Below are 19531 nucleotides of genomic sequence, written 5' to 3'. Positions count from 1 at the left end.
TTACGGGGTTTATGTGGTTAGCAAACGAAATAACGCTCGTCTGGTCATCTCATCCATGGGTAAACGTCTTTTTTTGCTCCCTCCTGATCCTTTTTTTATTTTAATGGGAGGGTATCTGATGATACAACTTCGTACACATTCGCTTTTCACACTACAGGCAAATTATATACATATTTTAGATAGTTATTTATCATGGCATCTTCATCTTGTGCATTTTTTCTTCTCTGTCTGCTTTTCGTTTTCTTACATAGGCTTTCTGTACATTTTACTTACACACGGGATTCCAAAATGTATACTATTCAATGGTCGCGACTATTGTTTATGCGTTAAAGGAAGCAATATAAAGAGTGCCGTTGAAGGGACTCATTGTCGGATTTAGCCGAGTGCGAGGGTAAATGGTTGGGAGTGCCCCTTGACTTTATCCCAAACTCTTCCATCATCATGTCAGACTTGCCAGAGGGCGACATCCCCCAGACCACCACCCCACCTAACAACACACTCACCCCTCCAAGGTCTCCACCGTCGGCGGACGCGATAGAGTCAGGTCTGTCTTACTTATTCGTCTACTTTATCAGGGTTTCCGCTCAACTCTCGTTCTATCTACCCTTTATCTGCATCGTTGGTAGAGCTCAAGCTGTCGAGAAAGCGAGAGAGGGAAGTGTCTGTTGAACCGGTGACAACACCGTCAGCGACGAATGTGAGTGGCCTCATGTTGCAGTTTATGCTGTGTTCGAGTTGAACGCCTGACCTGATTAATTCTCGCAGGATACCGATCCTCTGCTCCGCGGAAGAAAAGACACAGCCATCCCTCTAAAGAAGAACAGGCGACATTTGGATCCCACTGAAGAGGAGGAAGACGGTGGCTCCGGCTCTGGATCTGGATCACCCCCCACACCCGCTGCACTCGCATCGCCGCGTCAAGAGATGAAGCGCAAGGTCCGACAAATATCCCGGGGCGTTGAGGATATCAACTGGAAAAACAAAAAGCTCAATGCGTCGGAGAAGGATGTCGAGCTCGACGCCGATATCGATGTGGTTGCGCCCAAGCTGTCGAGCCGGCAGGAACATGCGGCCCAGGTTGCTAGTCAGCAATCCATTGATCAGGATATTGAAATTGCGGAAGAGGACTCGCCACCGAAGACTCCTGAAGACTCGGCGCTGTCACAGTCAGTCCAGGATGTGAAGAGCCAGGATGCGACAATGGCCACCGAGGCCCCGTCTTCCCAGGAGTCTAATCACCTCAGCGCAGGCTCCACCGAGAATAACGACAAGGGGCTGAAGCGCAAATTCCTCGAGCGCGGTACCAGTCATGGGCCCCCAGAAAATGGAGAAAGCACAAATCATGTCTCCGAACCTCTGAAACGTCCTAGGGACGAATCTGACAAGGATGATAACCCTAGGGAGAGTAAGCGCCCCACTCCCCCTCCATCACCTCCCAGGCCGTCGCCACCGTCTCCCAAAGTACCCAAGAAGGTCAGTGCTGTGTACATGAATCTTTTTTTAGAATCTTCTGACTCTTTTGACTCTATCTGACTTTTCTATGCTATACAGAGTGGTTTTATGGCATACGCGTCTACAAGCTCTCCTTTTGCGTCTGTGAAAGGGCAGAATCTGTTTGTGTCTGGGAAAGGCACGAACACACCCCCAGCTTCTAGTAGCCCGGCAACATCAACAATGTCGACACCGGCTATTGAATCCACCTCCACTTTCGGACAAACTTCTTCCTCGGCTGTCGCCTCCGCTGTGCCATCCCTATCAGCTGTATCTACAGCCACACCAGCTAAACGCACGGGCTTCGAGGCCTTTGCCTCTTCGTCATCGCCATTCGCGAGTGCCGCTGCGCGCTCCCATTCGCCTGTTCTCGGCTCCGTGTCCAAGTTAGGCGCCAATGCCCTCTCAACGCCTCATAAAACCTCATCGGCGCTGAATTCAAATCCTAATCCGTTTGCGTCTTATGCGGGTCCGAGCCATGGATTTGGGCTGCCTTTGCAGAAGAAGGCACGGGCGGGCTCGCCGGATGGGTCTGGGCGGAGCTCGTTGGAGAGGACCGGTTCTGCTGGTATCTTCGGTGGCAGCGGAGATTCTGGAAAGGGATCAGATGATGGGGATGAGGAAGAGCAGGAAGATGGCGGTGCTACTACCTTTGGAGAGAGGTTGCGCGCCAGCAAAAATGGCGCTGAAGAGGGAAAGTGGGATGAAGATAATAAAGTTCAACTGGAAGAGCAAGACGGTTTGTTTTCTCCCTGTCTTTGTTATGAATTCTTGAACTCATGGCAATTCTTATATAGTTATGACTGGAGAAGAGGAAGAAGAGACTCTGCATCAAGTTCGCGGTAAATTATTCTCTTTGCATGAAAACTCGTGGAAGGAAAGAGGCACTGGCCTTTTAAAATTAAATGTCAAAGTTGTTGACGGAACGGGAGCTCGCTTGAGTGAGTGTTTCTTTTATAGTTGCCTTTCAGACCTTGTTGATATGGATTTTGCCAGTCATGAGAAAAGATGCAGTGCACACTTTGCTATTGAATATCACCCTATTCCCCGGAATGCGCTGCAGTCTTGCGCAGGATCCTAGATATATTCGTTTCAGCGCTATCGAAAACGGAAACGCAACTACATACAATCTAAAGGTGCGATTTTGGTTGCTTATTCAGTGGTTTGTATGCTCAATATTTCATTTTGGCAGGTTTCGAATGCTAAAATTGCTGCCGACCTCCTCGAAGAAATCAACGCCAACATCCCCTCCTGATTATTTGCTGCTACAGCCGAGGGATTCACAGTGGCGCGTGAACGTTTGCAGAGTATTTACTGACTTGCGTGAGGTCTATAAGTCTCTACTACTAGTGGTATAACATATAGGTCCTTTATTGTTTTCCCTCTGCCCTCCCTTTCATGTTTCCTTTTGCTCTCAGTATTTTGTCGGTGCTATCCTCGACTCACTGTTCTGTATTATGTGCAACCCAGATACTACTTAGCTCTTACTCACTTTCATACTGTGCTATCCTTTTCGAAGGCGCGTTCATCACGAATATTCACGACGTTTACAGTGCTTCATTGTCATGTTTTTATATCCGGTGTATGGAGTCCGGAAACTTAACCACGTATTTCATTGCAATAAATTCGCACGGCTGTGCTTAACCACACAATATTAGACACATGCCGTCGTGTCAGGCTTACAGCCCTCTCACTCCTCGCCGTCTCCCACTCTGCGGTGTAAGATAGATACCCACCGTTCTAGTCGCTCTTTTGTATATGCTATAACTACCAGAGTTGGCCACTCGTCTCTCGCGATCACTCTCTCTGCAGCGCGTTGGTACTTTGTAGTTTAGCCCAGGAAGTGCCGTTATGGATCAGTCGTCTCTGGTCTACGGCGCGGTCATCCTCCTCTCGGGAGGCATAGCGTCGGTGAGTTTCACTGAGAATACGCGTTTGAATGATGACAACCCTTCATCCTTGTTCTTCGAGTTGCGGGTCGCCCCCTTTACGAGGGTTGTACGCCATGACCAGGACGACAAACTTGGGTCGGGGTATACATACCCTGGACTGAACAATCATTCTCTTACTTTTGCTACACGTAACTTGATTGGATTGACTTATCTCTATCTACCAGCTGTATACACTTCTTGTCCTTTGGTCGCCACCACCGATAATCACCCACGACTCGGAGAAAAAATACCTTTCGAATGCATCTCCCAAGAAGCCTCTTCCGCTGACCCGCCTCGCCGATCCGAGCACAGTCGACTTGACCATTGTCGTGCCCGCATTCAACGAGACCGAGCGTCTGCCCGCGATGATGCAGGACACGATACAGCATCTTGCCTCCGTTTCAGCTGGTCTGGAGCACAAACGGACATATGAAATCCTTGTGGTCGACGACGGGTCGAGCGACGGGACCTCGGTGACCGCGTTAGAGCTCGCGAAGAAGTATCCGCAAGCAAATATCAAGGTGGTCACTCTGGAAAAGAACATCGGCAAGGGCGGCGCGGTGAGGCACGGGATGCTATATGCTGGCGGAGAGCGCTTGTTGATGGCGGATGCGGATGGTGCGAGCCGGATTCAGGATTTGGAAGAGCTGTGGAAGGCGATGGATAAAATTGCGCCGGATAACGGCCCTGGTGTTGTCGTTGGTAGCAGGGCGCATCTCGTCAAATCAGAAGCCGTTGTAAAAGTGGGTGGCTTTATGCTTTACAATCTTTTTGATTTGGGGGGCATGCTTTCTGACTTTTTTCCCCGCCAAATAGCGTTCCCTGCTTCGTAACATTCTCATGTACGGACTGCATACAATCCTCCGAATAGTCGGCGTTGGCCATATCCGCGACACGCAGTGTGGTTTCAAGTTGTTCTCCCGTTCAGCAGCGCAGCAGATATTTCCGGCTCAGCACCTTCCGACTTGGATCTTCGACGTCGAGCTCTTGCTTCTGGCCAAGCAGCTCCGTATACCAGTCGCCGAAGTTCCTATTGAGTGGCACGAAGTTGCTGGGAGCAAGCTGAACGTCGTCACCGCTTCAGTGCAGATGCTGCGTGACTTGCTCATCGTCAGAGCGAACCATCTACTTGGGCGATGGACTGCATACCCTGCAAAACAAAAATCGGAATAAATTATTATTTTAATACCAGGTCTTTTTTGTACGTAGCTTCATACCTTTTTTATAGAATTTCCTAGGGACTTCTCAGGTTAACCGTTTAGAGGGCTCGAAGCTTCCTTTTCTTGAACTTGAAGCAGTGTTGCAGCTTACGGCTGCTGTCAATTAAATGGACTCCCTATCTCAGTCTGCTGACGTTATGGTTTCTTTCATTCAGCTCGGTCGTGTTTTCAAGCGACGATCCTGCGTGATTCCATGTCGTCATCGACTTCTCTGCTCGACGTGCTATTCTCTCACTATTAGGTCCCATACAATGGGACGTCAAAAATCCTATGACAAATTTGCCTTGGCCACCTCACCTTTAACATTGAATTCTCTGTATCATATGGCCTCTACAGCAGCGGATCACAAGTTGACTTGACCCTTGTCCACTTTCTCAGCTTTTGAAATCTCCTTGAAGAAAACACTTCTCACGAGGAGCGGAAGATGTAACGAAACCAGTTTAATGAATTTATTGAAATGCGTATGTCGTGTTCATTCGCTATGATGCACAATGGGAATTATTAACGATTTACGCTCACATGCACTTCCAAGCCGTCTCTTTTGCGTCAAACACACCCCACCTAATTGATGTACCCGAGGCTTGGTTTCCCATGTTAATATACACCTCCGCGTATAAGTATCCCGACACTTCACTGTTATGGGTCAAGGGACTTTTACAAGTTCTTCCCCTGTGGTCAGTAAAGACGAAGAGACTGTCGCCTTACAGAGCATCATGCGCGTCTTTGTTCCTCTAGTCTCCCTCACTTCTCTGGTACTGTCAGCCGTTGCCAGTCCTCTCAACGGCGAAAACTTTATTGCGAGGCGCGATATTAGCCAAGGTGTGCATTGGAGTTATTTTCTGTCATGATGCTTGTTCTAAAAGCTGTTGGACGATACAGACCTGTTCAATGATCTTGCGTTTTACTTCCAATGTTCGTCCCTCCGTTCCTCTCACATGCCAATGTATAGAACTCATATGTTTATTGCTATGCGCAGATGCCGCCTCAGCGTACGCAGATTCCTGCCCTAAACCCAACGGCAACTCGTTGGTCCTGCAGTTCAGCCAAAAAGTAACCGACACACAAGGGTTCGTTGCCCGAGACGACAATAGGAAAGAAATTGTTGTTTCTCTTCGGGGAAGGTGCGTCAAGAACCACAATTTTTATGTACATATTTTATGTTAATACATGGCATAGTGAATCGTTTACCGACGCTTTAACGGACATTAATATTTTATTGTCACCATTTTTGTCGCCTGGTGTGGATGCTCCGTGTACGTACCCTAATATTAAGAAACGCTCCAGAAAAGCCTCGTTGACCGCTTAACTCCTTTTCTGCACCACAGTGGGTTCCCTTGCTCACAGTGGTTTCTTGATAGCGTAAGTCTTTCGCATACATGCCTTTGATCAAAGACGCCGACATATGTCTTCCTTTCTCTCTCTATTGTTTTCCGACGCCAGATGGAACTCTGTGGCGCACCTAGTTATCTCGACAGTCCAAGCTGAGCTTTCTGCCCATCCAGGGTACTCCCTCGTTTCTACCGGCCATTCTCTCGGAGGAGCGTTATCCAGTTTAGCCGGGATATCCCTACAACAAAACTTCCCTAACAGGCGAGGCTCCTTCCTTTCGTTCTAACAAACAGTCATTTGCTGATTTTATCTCATTGACTAGCAATGTAAGGATGTTCACGTATGGCCAAGTATGTTCAACAGGTTCCCTTAACTGGATCTATTTTCTGAACTTCGAGCTATTAGCCCCGAACTTTTAACCCCATCGGGGCTGCCTTCATTAATTCGCAGTTCGGAGACCAGGCATTCCGATGTACGTTGGTCCGACAAGTGGCAATTCATGATACTGATACTCTTCTTCATGCAGCTGTTCATACTACCGATGGGTATGTAACTACATGTATCTGCAAGTCTAATTAATGAACGAATGAACGGCTACAGAGTTCCGACCTTGATTCCCCGGATCCTCGGCTACCGACACCATGGTACGCTCAACGGAATTGCATCTTATTTTAAACCGAAGAAATTACTGACTGTTATCTGCGTACATACTTGTAGGTATCGAATACTTCCAGTCTCCTGACCCTGCATCTCCAGCGACGACAAAGAAATGTGCGGCAGACGGCGAAGACCCCACCTGCTCGGACTCTATCCCCTCGCAAGGGCTCGATGACGCTCATGGCACCGTACGTTTTCCTATTCGATTGTGATGATGCCGTCCGCAGCTGACTTTTTCGTGATCTTTTTTAACGACAGTACTACAACATCTCATCTTCATCCCGATTTTGTTCGTAAAAAGGGTAGTGTAAGGGTTGGTACTGGAATTTGTTGGGAAATGTGTACCGCATTAACGACCGATAATCCAAAACTCCAGCTCAAGGATGTTGATGATCTACTTAAATAAGATATTCAGATTGCAAGCATCGTCCGTCCCAAAGCACTCGTTGAATATGAATCATGACACTTTATGTGTTGTGTAGACGCTTCTGGGGTATGATTACTCAGTTTTTGATGGTGGTGTTTTTTAATGGCGACTGGTCAGCATATGTCAAGAAGCCCTCCTTCGCTGTGACACTCGCCTATATATATTTCTCTGTCAGATGCAGGCTCTGTGATTAGGAAAGAACGGAAGACGCCGAAAGGAAAGAGCCCACTGCCAATATTGCATGAAGGACGGATTCCTATGCCATACAGACAGAATTACAGACAGAGCACCGTTGCACGAAGAGGTGAAAACGTATCGTTTCTTGTGTAAATTAGTACAGAAATATTCTTGATAAGGTATGTGTAGTGATTCCAGATTTTTTGAAAACCATTGTAAAAGCCGACATGAGGTGAATGGAAATTGTTACGGAAACCTGCGAGGCCGTTCGCCTGTCCAGCCAGAGCGTGCGTCTTGCATAGATACCGCGTCGTGCTGACGCCGACGTCGCCGCCAGTAATAGAATGCCATGACAGCAACGGCCGTAAGGCCCAGACCCAAGCCTACTGTCAAACCTACAGCTTGAGCAATCATCTTTTTATTCGAGTGCGCCGTAAAAGTTGACGTCGTTGGGCTTGCTGACGCGGATGTACTGCTTGCTGTGGTGCTGAATGTCGGCAAAGCTATCGAAGGTGGTAATGATTGAGATGGCAGGAAAGATGTGATTACACTTGATTGTGAACAAAATTAATCAGTTTTAAAATAAGTTTTGCTTGAAGTAAAAATGGGAATACGAACGCGTCTGCTGGGACTGCTATGACGAGAGATTGCAGATCGAACCGTGTAGGCGTCGAAGAGGGAATGAAATTAATGGTGAATTGAGAAATACTGTTATCCGGGAGATTTATGACCGCAAGGGAACCCAATGACGAGTTGAAAAGTGAGGACACAACGATGCCATTTGATGACATGGTTACGTTTACAGTTGCGTTAGATGAAGGGAGTGTTGTAATGCCGAGTGAGAAGGCTGGCAAAAAAGACTATTCAATACCAACGTCGTCACCCCGATGAACGAAATAGTTTATACCGCTGAATTGAAAAAATAGTTGAGGTATTATGTTGGAAGATACACTTGCTGGCCCAAATGTAGAGACCACAGTGGAAGCGGGATCTGTAGAATTAGAAAGTTGCCTGAAATTTGAAGTAAGTAAAACGTGTAGTAGCATGATGCAGAGTCCCAAAATATTTACCATGCCCCAGCGCATCCCTGCGGGTTATTAGACACGGTAGTCGCATTGCAGAGAAAAGGGGTATAGATGATTTGTGGCGATGTAAGTGGTATAGAGAGGTTTTGCAGTTCTTGAGATAACGCAGGCCGTGCAACGTTCAGAACCAGCAGGAGAAGAAGAAATCGAGGAAAGACATTCCATGTCGCCAGGATAGGGTCAGAGATGCGCCCTGAATGCCCAAAGGTCAGCATCCAGGGAATGATGTCAATCGGCGCGCCAGAATGAAGTCTCCTGACCAGGCGATGAGGAGGGAGAAAATAGGAAAGAGGCAAGTGTAATGTTGTGGGGAAAAAGACACAACAAGGTGCTGTAAGAGAACCAAGGAAAGGAATAGAATTAACTAGGGAGCCTGTAATCTATTGCCTTGGAGAGAGGATGGTCGTCGTCAACTGTCTCGTGAGCACAAGAGACAAGCCCAAGCGACGGAAGTCGTTATCCTGTGCGACCGGAGTTATAAGGACTCGGGATGTGCTCGAAGCTTGATCACCTCATGACCGTCCTTTCCCCATGCACATGCCTTCATATTCATTATGAGGAAGTCCCTGTGTGCCAATCAGTGACATATCTTACCACTTCATGACACTATATGGTTGGATACGTGGGCCAAAGGTGAAACACGGTGCAGATAGGTGCCAGTCCTGTATGTGGTGCTTATTTTAGATGGACATTCGACGTTGAGAACAATGTCAGTGTCAATCGGCCCGCAAAGTGGTAACCATTTCATCAAATTGGCATCCAGAATAGACACACGAGCCATTATTCGTGATCCACGCCACTGATTCGGTAATACTGATGAACGGGAGTGCAAAGCTCTGAAAAGCAATGAAAAGGCGTAAGAAATGAGTATGAGCAAGTTTGGCAGAGGACATGATAACATGGGTACTTTGGATCGTTCTAAACGCATATGGCCAGGCTTCAAAGGGTTCAAGAAGGATTTTTGACTTTCCAAGCTTGGTTTAAAGGAAAGGATTCGAAAGAAAAATGAAAAACAGAATCGTGATTGGTGAGGGTCATGATCAAACGCACACGCTATGTAATATCCCACCACTTAGATCAGATATCACTTAATGATTGTTACTCTTTAATAGTTAGGGCGTCTCTATATTAAAGCAGGTTATCGATGGATCTGGACTCCCAAGTTATGCCCCTCCCAAGCACCTGTACCACATTAGGGGGATCGTCTTGCGGTGTCTTGTGGTTGTAATTACGCCTCGGCTAGTATGTAGATCGCCTCCACAAAAAAAATGATACCTTTCAAGTACGAGCTCAACACTTTTCTGGATTGAGCCAAAATTGTCCTACCTGACAACGAAAGTACTTCTTCACAAATCTGTCTCCTTCTCCTATCATTCGAACGATGGGATAAATGGCCTATACAAGACTATATAACTAAAGTAGCTAGTTCGACATCACAACGTTATTCTTATTCTTGATAGATCTCACTGCGGAATAAGACACGCTTTGAATATAGCAGCCTGAGTGTTAAGCTCGAGCAAGATCGAAGAAGAGCTGAGAATGCTTAAACGATTGTATACGCACCAACGTTCCCAGGGTTTTGGTAGGGTTTGGTCTGATCGTAGTAAATCCTGGAGTCTCCAAGAGTTGGAATTGAAGAAATTGCAAATGATTGTAAGCCAATAGGTCCTGGCTATCTAAAATAAATTTGATGATGTGGATTTATTTTACTTACGATTATCAATTCGAAAAATTTTCATCGGTATACGCGATTTGAGGTTCCACCAGAATCAACCAAAATCAACATGTTGGTCTAATCTTTTGATCTGAGGTAGAAGACATCCATGAGGTTTGTCCAAGTTTCTGGGTCGACCTATAGCATAAATGTTATAAATACGATGTCATGCTGCGAAAAAGATTAGAGTTGACGATGGGCCAGATGGGCCATAGTAGATGGTGACCATGTTGAACGTCAGGTAAATGTCGTTCGTAGGTTCGAATCAGGTTTGTCGACAAATGCAGTGTGCTCTTTCAAGAAGCCTATGGGCCTCTTAAATTCGGAATCACCGCAGAGCGGTAACTTTCATATGGATCCTAGTGAAGACTGGAAACATGAAGGGAGAAAAAGGGTCAAGGAAGGCTTACTAAGAGGCTCAAGCGTGATTTCGGGTCATCATCGGACCTTGAAATCACAGTCGGCTATCATGGCCAAATGACTGATCATTCAAACCTTGTTCAAACCAACTTCAAACCAAACTTTTAGGCTAAGTATCAAGAAGGCTGAAGGCAGGATAAAGACGATGGTATTTTGCCCTTCATATTTGTGCCCCTTGATTCGGGTATTGTCTTTTCGACCTGCATGTTCAAGTCGCAAAAGGCGACGTTCAAGGTGTATTGAAATATGGGACTTGAACATATTTCTCTCCACACCTAACCACACTTATGGATGACCTCAAAGATGACCTCAATACGCAAATAATAAACAACGGCTCTTTGACCACGAGAGTTCGTTACCGCCCAGCATTTCGAATGGAATGCCTTCATCTTTCTCTTGAAATTTTAATTGTATTGAGCTCATTGAGTTGAGGTTGATTTAACCAGGTAAGCAAACTGCTGCTTATCTTGGGCCGAGATTTAGAAACTCGCCATGTCGTTGGACGAGCAATCTCGGAACATCCAGTATTTGGTTGCAGTAGTTGTGAGCTTGTGTGGGGTATAGGGGTTACATATACCAATTGGGGCGATCAACGATCACTTCCGCGATCACTGTTTGTACTAAAACGGAACCTTGTCGCGACTCACGCGTCAAAGCCAAACGATCCTTCGAACTATTATGACAACGAGGAAGGATACCAATGGGATACCAGGATTCCAACGGATCTCCAAGAACCTCTTGCGTGCTCTCTCACCAAACGGCAAACAGTCATCGAATATGGATTCAAACAGATCACTGGCCCGCCTGCGGTAGCCTAGTCGCACAGTACTAGTATATTTTCTGCCCTCCAGCCCTGATGCAGGTGACAAGAAGTGACCATGAAGGTTGAAGCTACAGACGAAGGAGCAAAAAATGTCCAAAACAACTCAAATATTACACACATAACTCCCCCGGGAACATGAAAAATAAGACGTCGAAGATCAGCGAGAAACGAAGCACTAACTGAGGCTAACCAAGGAAGCGGAGGCTGAGGCGGGACGGTATGTCGCCTGTATATCGCCATACACGTGTCCGAGACAATATGGTGCGCGACTCGCGAGTGCTTGGCTATTCCGCGAGTGATTCCAGACTCCCTCCAGAGGTAGATGGACACGTTTCTGTCACGTATGAGTCCTATGAAGGCCTCGAAACTCAAGCAATCTGCGGTGCCGTCGAATGCGATACAGGTGCATCTTCCTCGACTTTAACCAATATAGGCGCTTCCACGCCAAATCTCTTTCCCAAGCGGTCTTATAACGCCAACGTTGGGATAGTTCACAGGGGTTTCTCCCGATATTATTCTATGAGGTGATTAGATCGCGAATTTTGTTAATATATGCGTGTTTGTCGCTGACTTATTAGGTGTTTCTCTCGCACATATCCTATTTGCTATCTACCGATCGCCAGCACCAGATAGAATGATGGGGAGGATTTAGGAAATACCTTGCCAGTGATTGGTTCAGAAATACGTCATCCGTGAGTTTTAGGTGTTGGTTTTCATCGCATTATAATTTTCGTAAAAATAACCTCTTCATTATAGCGTCTCCCGTTCCTGTTTTATGCACACTCTGGATGTTCAAGATAGTTTTGATACGTTGGATTATTGAATATGTGAGTTTTTTGTTGCATCGGTATCATGGAGTACACTCTTCTCATGGTGTTCATCGGACTTCTACGACTGCAGCCTGGAAAATGCCTTAGGAAGTTCAAACCTTAATTCAAAGGTTAACTCTTCAATCAAACCCACTTTCAAAGCAGGCTGGAACAGCGTGAGCGACATTTTCCCAAGTTTGGCCATGTTACATATTCCCAAGCCACGAGGGCCGCCATCACCATTTAGAAGCAAAAGAGCTATCTCATAATATTCCCATGCGCTTACTCGCGGTTCCATACACAATGCATTTCCCTTGACAGTCTCACGTTTTGCCTGCCTATACATGGCATTCTTTACATTTTCGAAGACCGGCTAAATGGATGCCGTGGGCGACACTCTCCCGCGTTTGGTCGATCAGTTGGGTAAATGTGCGTGATCCTGGTTAATTACTTTCTGTGAAAGGACTGGGGCTTATATATCGACGTGATATCGCGCAGGGTATCAACTTCCAAGGCGGAAAGTGTTATCTTAATGGGTATCTGCCAGAGTGTGCGGTGTTCTTGATGACTATCGGACGGAAAGCCGTGCATGATATAAAGAATCAGAGGTGTCTAGTGTGGAAGACCCAGAAACTTCTCCCATCGACCTGCAAACGTTTCTCTAGCTCTAGACAGCCTTTTCTTTTCACATCGCGGGCACGACTGGTTGACGATATCCATACGCGTGAAGATATAGATATTTACCGACTGACATGGCTGCCAACCCTATCGTAAAGGAAAGCAAAGTGGACGTGCTTATTGTCGGGGCCGGTCCAGCGGGTGTTATGGCATGTAATGCTCTTGCTAGGAGTGGAGTCAATGTTCGCATCATCGACCAGAGGTCAGTGACATCTGTATCCTGCTTTTAACATTGAAGTCAAGGTTATTGACTGACTATCCTCGCATGGCAATTTGTATGGATAGACCGGACAAGGTCGCTGCTGGCCAAGCGGATGGTATTCAGCCTAGGACTATCGAGGTTTTCCAGGTCAGCCAATGACGTTATTGATATCGTCGCGTGAACTAATGTCAACGTGCGGTTGTTGTGTCGTGCTCTGGATATTTTAGAGTTATGGATTGGCAGAGAGACTGTTAAAGGAGGGAAATCAGATGCACATGGCTGTAAGTCTTTCGTTTTGCCCTCATGATTGGGTCAGTTGAGATTCTTATCATGAATTCATTCGCTCGATAGGCTTTTTATAATCCAAGCGCGGATGGCGGGATAGAGGTTCGCATTTCCGCGTAAAAAGCAAATAAATTATTTATGATTCTGACTTCGATCCTTAAAGCTTACGGACCGCGTCCCAGACGTCACCGCGACGTCTGCAAGGTATCCATTTGAGGTAATCAAACACCGATTTTGTGCTTCAGTATAAACTGACTTCAACTTTTTACAGGTCACACTCCACCAAGGTGCAATCGAGAGTATATTCCTGGACTCCATGCGTGAACACGGCGTGGAGATCAGCAGACCGGTGATTCCTACATCTTTGACGCTCTCAGAGGATGAAACGCTGTTGAACGATCCGCAAGCCTATCCGGTCCGCGTCGAGTTGCAGAAAATACTAGAGAATGGTGAAGCAGGAGAGACGGAAGTTGTGCACGCGAAATTCGTCATTGGCGCTGATGGTCAGTATAATTTGAAAGGTCGAATTGGTTTTGTTTTGCAACTAAGCCTACTTTCAACTTTTTTTTGATAGGTGCACATTCATGGGTACGAAGGACACTCTCTATTTCAATGGACGGCGAGCAGACAGACTACATCTGGGGCGTTGTTGACCTCAATCCAGACACCGACTTTCCCGATATCCGCAACAAGACAGCAATCCACTCCAACAACGGTTCTTGCATGATCATCCCACGAGAGGACGATAAAGTGCGGATATACATCCAGCTGGACGATAAAACTGCACATGTTACGCAGGATGGGAGGGTGGATCGGAGTAAACTACGGCCTGGGTTATTGCTTGAGGTATCTACTGTCTATATGGTTTCGTGGTTTTGGATGTTGATTGTGGTACGGGGTATCAGCAAGTTCAAAAAACACTGCATCCATACTATATACGTACACCTGAAAAATATGACTGGTGGACAATTTATATCAGTACGTTCTGTTCAAGTCGCTTTTCATGTCAAGTAATTTCTGACGTTATTCTAGTCGGCCAGAGAGTAGCCTCAAAATTCTCTGTCAAAGAACGCGTTTTCATCGTCGGAGACGCTTGCCATACGCATTCGCCCAAGGCTGGTGAGGCTTCTTCGTTTATGTGACTGGATTTCACGCTTATAGTCTATTCATATCTCAGGCCAAGGTATGAACGCGAGCATGAACGACAGTCACAACTTAGGTAAGAGGATTGCTTTCATTATTCTAGGTTTCAACTGAATGCTGACATTAACCTACCAGCATGGAAATTGGTCCATGTGCTGAATGGATGGGCTCAGATGAACCTGTTAAAGACAGTACGTTGCTTGGCTTTTGCAGGATTCCTTTTCTAACATGACGTTGATAAATAGTATGAATACGAGCGTCGCAAATATGCACAGGATCTCATTGACTTTGACCGGCAATTCGCCAAACTCTTCTCAGGAAAACCGAGGACGAAAGAAACAGAAGATGGGGTGTCCCATGAAGACTTTCTCAAGTGAGTGCTCTACACACCCAGAACCATTTTTTCCAAGTTTTCTGATTTTCTTCATCCAGGGCTTTCCAGACTTTTGGAGGGTTCACAAGCGGTATCGGTATCTGCTACCTACCATCTGCCATCACAGACACAACATATCAGTCTCTTGCCTCAAAGCTGACTGTCGGACAACGCGTCCTGCCACAAATTTTCCTACGCGCGGCCGATTCGCGACCCATCGAAATCCAGGACCTGTTGCCATCCGATGCTCGGTTCAAGCTGCTTGTCTTCACAGGAGATTCCTCAAACCCAGTCCAATTGGAGGAGATAAGAGCAATCTCAAACAAGTTGGAAGTTGCGCTGGCATCGTTGACGGGAGGGCGAAGCGTAGGCGATGCATATGGTATTGTCCCCATCAGCTCGGCAACAAAGGCCAATGTGCGATATAATGACCTTCCCAAGTTCCTTTGGTCCCATTGGTCAAGGTCGGTTCGCTCATCTGGTCATTATAATTTACCCCAAGTGCTAATGTGGTTGATGGTACAGGGTCTTGATCGACGACGTGGATGTCAAAGGGACACTGGGAGGAAATGGATATGACAGTTATGGTATTGACCCCACGCACGGTGCAATTGTGGTCGTGCGTCCAGATGGATACGTTGGAACGATCTGCCCTTTACAAGAAATGGACTTCTTGGTGACGTATCTCGGCGGATTCGTGGGCAGGGGTTAGGAACAACAGAGTAGAATATATAAGTACAGAAAGGAAGAGATGGAAAACGGTTATATTTTACAAGAGGAAATAATGTAATCGTGAACAACAAAACATGACAATGAAAGGAAAGAAAAGGTAGTTGTGGGCAATTTCCAAAGATAAAAAAAAAAAAACGAACGCGAGAAGAGAAAACCGACCAAGGGTAATGTAAAAATCATTGAGAAACGAAAAAAAAGAAAACTACCCTTTCCAGCCTTTTCCAATCGGAGGAGCGTCCGCGCTGTTAATGGGCACGCGTCTTGGACCTGTTCCAGCAGTTGGAGGTCCAGGCGGTTTAGTCGTTATCTTGGGTCGATTCATAGTGACAGACGATGCTGTCGTCGTCGTCGTCGTTGAGGCTTTGACCACCGCCTTGATGGACGTTTTCACCGTTGGCCCGCCTGTAGGCGAGACTTTCCGAGCTGTTGAGGTGGTACCGGGCGGTGGTGGTGGTGGTGGTAGAGGAGATATTTTCCCTGATTTCGCCCCTCCTCCTCCAACGCCAACACCTCCGCCTCCTCCGCTTCCTGGGGCCGAGCTAGCTTTCTCTCGTCGTGAATTAGCGTTCTCTTTCTCGCCTACAGCTGAACTGCGAGTGCCACGCGATCCAGCGGGAGGATGATCAGCGTCAGCTTTAGCCTTAGCGTTAGCTTTTGCGTTGGCTTTCGCCTTAGATTTCCCCTTCTCAGCACCGGTGTACCCGCCCCTCTTCCCATTCCCATTCCCATTCCCATTCCCATTCGGATCAGGGAATGGGAAGAAAACCCTTTCCCTCGTTTGTACAGGTGCTAGAGCAGGGGGCTCAGGCACGTTGCGCTCTTGAAGCGGTGTGTCGGGTGGAGATTCGACGCCTAGTTCTGCGGCTAATGATATCTGCTTTTCCTGCTTCTCGTGCGTCGTCGAAGGTGGAGGTGGGAAGAGCACGTTATTTCCATGTCTATATCCATGATCTTCCGCTCCTTCAGCTTCAGCTTCAGCTACAGTGTCGAGAGGTGCAGAACCCGAACCCGAACCCGAACCCGAACCTAACCCCGAACCGGCTGTGGGCGAAGCCAACTCATCCAAGCTCATAGCAGGTGCGTGTGCAGGTGCAGGTGTAAGCGGCGAATCGCCAAGCATAAGAATCCGACTTAGCGGGCTCGGTTTGGCGGGTGAGTATGCGTGGATCATGCGTAGTGCGAAGGGTTTGGCGACGGGGAAGGGGTGGTGCGGTGTTGCTGGGATTTGTAGATTCGACGAGGAGGAGGAGGATTGGGGTAGCGGGGGTGGTGGTGGTGGTGAGGAGGAGTTATTGGAGTCGTCGCTTCCGGGCGGGGTTGTGCTTCGGTGTTGAGGTGGTAATGAGGACGAGTGGTCGCTGTCGGGTGTTGTACTTTCTGGCGGCGAGTTGGCAGAGGAGGAGGCGGTGGTGGTGGGGAGAGGCAGAGCGGGATTGGTAGGTAAAGATGCGCGAGGAGACGGAGGAGGGAGCACGAATGACGTAGGGAGAAGCGAGCTCGTTAGCGGGGGCGCTATGGGGCCCATCGGCGGCAGCGACAGCGCAGGGAGAGGCGGCATATACTCCGTCTCATATCTAACCGCGCCCGCAACTGCATTGGGCGACGCTGAAGGCCTTCGAGACACCCGATGCGCTTTGCGCCCACTACCTGCCTTGCCAACCGGCACCTTTCTCGCCGGCGATTTTCTAGGCGACTTGAACGACGCCGCTTTGTGGGCCGGCGATTTTTTGGGTGAGAAGCAGGTCGGAGCCTTTGTTTTGGTGGGATGGTTGGTGGGAGAGGGAGAGTGGGTGGGGTGGGTGGGGAGGGGGGTGGGTGGTAGTTCTGCGAGCATCTGTGCGACTTGCCAGGAGCGTTTTTCTTCGTGGAATTTGAACCTCTCAGCCTAAAAAAGCAAAAAAAATGTAAATTGAATGGGTCAACAATCCAACAGTCAGAACGAGCATAGAAATAGAAGCGTGGTCAATCCGTACCTCAAGCGCAGCCTTCTCCTTCCCAAACTTAACAGCCGCATCCGTAAACCTCCTCCTCTCCTCATCCAGCTCCTTCCTCAGCGCATCGAGTCTTTCCTTCGCCTCATCTTGCAGAGGCGCGGACATCAGTTCTATGCTCATCTCCCCTATCTCACCACTGACGACCCGGTGGTCCTGGGCGAATTTATCGAACATCGCTTGTGTGGCGGATGGTTGGGCTGTTGAGTGTTTTTTGGTGAGAGCTGGGAAGGTGGAAGGAAATATCATGGAAGGAAATATCAAATGAGTCGAATTTTTTGATTTTTTGATATATAAGATGTAATGAGTGAAATGAGACGAACCTAGTTCATCTTTGAGCGCAGTGATAATTCCCTGAAGGCGCTCTACTTCGCCCACGGGAATCTGAGCGGTGATTTCAGGAGCTTTGGTCGATATTTCAGCGATTGAAGAGATACTCTCGCGTAGCTGTTTGAAGATCGCGTTGAGGCGGTCGTTAACGGCGTGGGGGGGAGCAACAGGAAAGACTGCGGTCATAGTGAGAGGGGTAGGCTGTCCAATACGGTCAATCAAAAGCCAAATATACGATAGGAGCAAGGAGGAGAACGAACGTACTTCTTCTAGGTTGTGGTGATCTCCTGCAATTAGACATCTTGCGTGGTGGATGATGGACTGCAGCTCATTGACCGCCCTCACAAGAACCTTTCTCAAAAACAAGTTGTCGTCGCTGAGACTCGATCGAGCCTGTTCAGCTTGCTCCAATGCTATCTCAAGGTATCCCTGTCCTTTCCCAAAAACCTCACTTCCTTCGACAACAGCAGCGTTCAAACACCGCACAATCCCACTTGGCGCAGCGGTGAGCTTTGCCTGGGCGTCGGAGATCTTCTGCCACTTGTCGAGGATCCTCTCGACCTCCTTTTCCTTCTTCTTCAACTCTGCAACGTGCGTCGCGCGTACGCCCTGCAGCACCGTCCGTGTACGCTGCAGTTCCGCGGAAGTTTGCTTGTGTGCTGTTTCGGTTGATTGTAGAGTTTTGAGTGTTGCACTACGAAAGCAAGCAAGCAAGCAAAAAAGCAAGCAAAGAAAAAGAAACCAGTCATATTTGTTTGTTTTTCAGCTTTTCAGAGTCGGTGGGTGGGCTGGAATGGATGTGGACGTACGTTAACCGCGATTTGTGCATGTTCATCTCTCTCTCGGCGTTCGCACTCTCTTCCTTCGCTTTGCGATGCATAGATACCATCCGCTCGTAATCGTACGTGACCGTACGCACTTTCGCAGTCAGCTCTTCCGTGCGCGACATATCCTCCTACACAGGCATAAACCATTAGCCAACCCAACAAAAAATAGCCCAGTATACCAGTGGCCCAAGACCCAAGACCCAAGGACGAAGACGCACCATACGTTGACTGAGCAGCGCCAACAAACACTTAACAACCCTATCGCAGCTCTCATTCGATATCCCCTCCAGCGACAGTCCGGGGGAGGGTACATATCCATGAGCGACGAGCTGCGAGTTTATGAATTCTAGACTGGATGTTGAGTCTACGGACGAAGCACTGGTATTGGTTGTGTTGAAGAAAGGCGAATTCAGGTTCGACAGAGAGGGGGAGGCGAACTGCCAGTGTACAAATTTCTTGGGGGTCTCTGTCATAGCCGAAAGAGAGGGACGGCTGAGAAGGGAGAAGAGGGAGGAGTTTGGTCTCTTTGAGGAGGAGTCAACTTGAGATCGTCTGCATGTTCGTTCGTGTTTGGCGTCGCGTGTATCATGTGATCGTTCTTTGTTATCGGTCACATGATAGTTATCAAAACGCGTCGCGTGTAGGTGTTCAGCGGCGTCGCGTTATAAGTTCTGGGTTTATATAAAATAAAGCATACAGATGTATAGTATGATGAACCTCATAGCATTTTCGTAAACATTCTAAATAGTAGATACAGCATATATCTTCATGATAGCGTGATGATAGCGGATGGAAGCATAGTACTACAAATCTAGCGCAACCTCGCCTCGGAGCTCATTTCCAGAATGAGGCAGACAGAGAAGAGGCGCTTCCGGGGATATAGCAAC

At 47.7% G+C, this 19531-nt stretch overlaps 6 protein-coding genes across 6 annotated transcripts; 4 read left to right on the top strand and 2 right to left on the bottom strand.

Annotated features, from left to right (window-relative positions):
- Nucleotides 1–441: 441 nt before the first annotated feature.
- Nucleotides 442–2746, top strand: JR316_0007824 (Brefeldin A resistance protein; the record flags this gene model as incomplete). Its single annotated transcript, XM_047893546.1, has 7 exons — nucleotides 442–544; nucleotides 627–697; nucleotides 766–1473; nucleotides 1552–2230; nucleotides 2289–2432; nucleotides 2488–2627; nucleotides 2684–2746. The coding sequence occupies 7 exons, from the start codon at nucleotides 442–444 to the stop codon at nucleotides 2744–2746; spliced, it is 1908 nt and encodes a 635-aa protein (XP_047746861.1).
- Nucleotides 2747–3342: 596 nt separating this feature from the next.
- On the top strand, nucleotides 3343–4595 carry JR316_0007823 (Dolichyl-phosphate beta-glucosyltransferase; the record flags this gene model as incomplete). Its single annotated transcript, XM_047893545.1, has 3 exons — nucleotides 3343–3402; nucleotides 3608–4165; nucleotides 4239–4595. 3 exons carry the CDS (start codon nucleotides 3343–3345, stop codon nucleotides 4593–4595), a joined length of 975 nt encoding a protein of 324 aa, XP_047746860.1.
- Nucleotides 4596–5280: 685 nt separating this feature from the next.
- Nucleotides 5281–7034, top strand: JR316_0007822 (putative feruloyl esterase A; the record flags this gene model as incomplete). The annotated part of the gene is made up of 12 exons (XM_047893544.1): nucleotides 5281–5461; nucleotides 5522–5554; nucleotides 5619–5763; nucleotides 5819–5895; nucleotides 5968–6001; nucleotides 6083–6250; nucleotides 6294–6321; nucleotides 6377–6443; nucleotides 6498–6516; nucleotides 6572–6615; nucleotides 6689–6816; nucleotides 6930–7034. The coding sequence occupies 12 exons, from the start codon at nucleotides 5281–5283 to the stop codon at nucleotides 7032–7034; spliced, it is 1029 nt and encodes a 342-aa protein (XP_047746859.1).
- A 444-nt stretch (nucleotides 7035–7478) lies between these two features.
- On the bottom strand, nucleotides 7479–8023 carry JR316_0007821 (uncharacterized protein; the record flags this gene model as incomplete). Its single annotated transcript, XM_047893543.1, has 2 exons — nucleotides 7479–7782; nucleotides 7851–8023. 2 exons carry the CDS (start codon nucleotides 8021–8023, stop codon nucleotides 7479–7481), a joined length of 477 nt encoding a protein of 158 aa, XP_047746858.1.
- A 4812-nt stretch (nucleotides 8024–12835) lies between these two features.
- Nucleotides 12836–15476, top strand: JR316_0007820 (Phenol hydroxylase; the record flags this gene model as incomplete). Its single annotated transcript, XM_047893542.1, has 14 exons — nucleotides 12836–12963; nucleotides 13047–13110; nucleotides 13191–13244; nucleotides 13315–13350; nucleotides 13412–13465; nucleotides 13520–13751; nucleotides 13823–14094; nucleotides 14154–14226; nucleotides 14281–14367; nucleotides 14426–14467; nucleotides 14527–14582; nucleotides 14637–14764; nucleotides 14824–15228; nucleotides 15290–15476. 14 exons carry the CDS (start codon nucleotides 12836–12838, stop codon nucleotides 15474–15476), a joined length of 1818 nt encoding a protein of 605 aa, XP_047746857.1.
- A 222-nt stretch (nucleotides 15477–15698) lies between these two features.
- JR316_0007819 (uncharacterized protein) lies at nucleotides 15699–19117 on the bottom strand (the record flags this gene model as incomplete). The annotated part of the gene is made up of 6 exons (XM_047893541.1): nucleotides 15699–17381; nucleotides 17470–17711; nucleotides 17811–18018; nucleotides 18082–18511; nucleotides 18627–18772; nucleotides 18863–19117. The coding sequence occupies 6 exons, from the start codon at nucleotides 19115–19117 to the stop codon at nucleotides 15699–15701; spliced, it is 2964 nt and encodes a 987-aa protein (XP_047746856.1).
- Nucleotides 19118–19531: the final 414 nt, after the last annotated feature.

This window comes from Psilocybe cubensis, chromosome 7, assembly GCF_017499595.1.
Source record: "Psilocybe cubensis strain MGC-MH-2018 chromosome 7, whole genome shotgun sequence".
NCBI classification, from domain to species: Eukaryota; Fungi; Basidiomycota; class Agaricomycetes; order Agaricales; family Agrocybaceae; genus Psilocybe; species Psilocybe cubensis.
The sequence above is the reverse complement of the archived record's forward strand: the minus strand, read 5'-3'. Positions and strand labels throughout refer to the sequence as shown.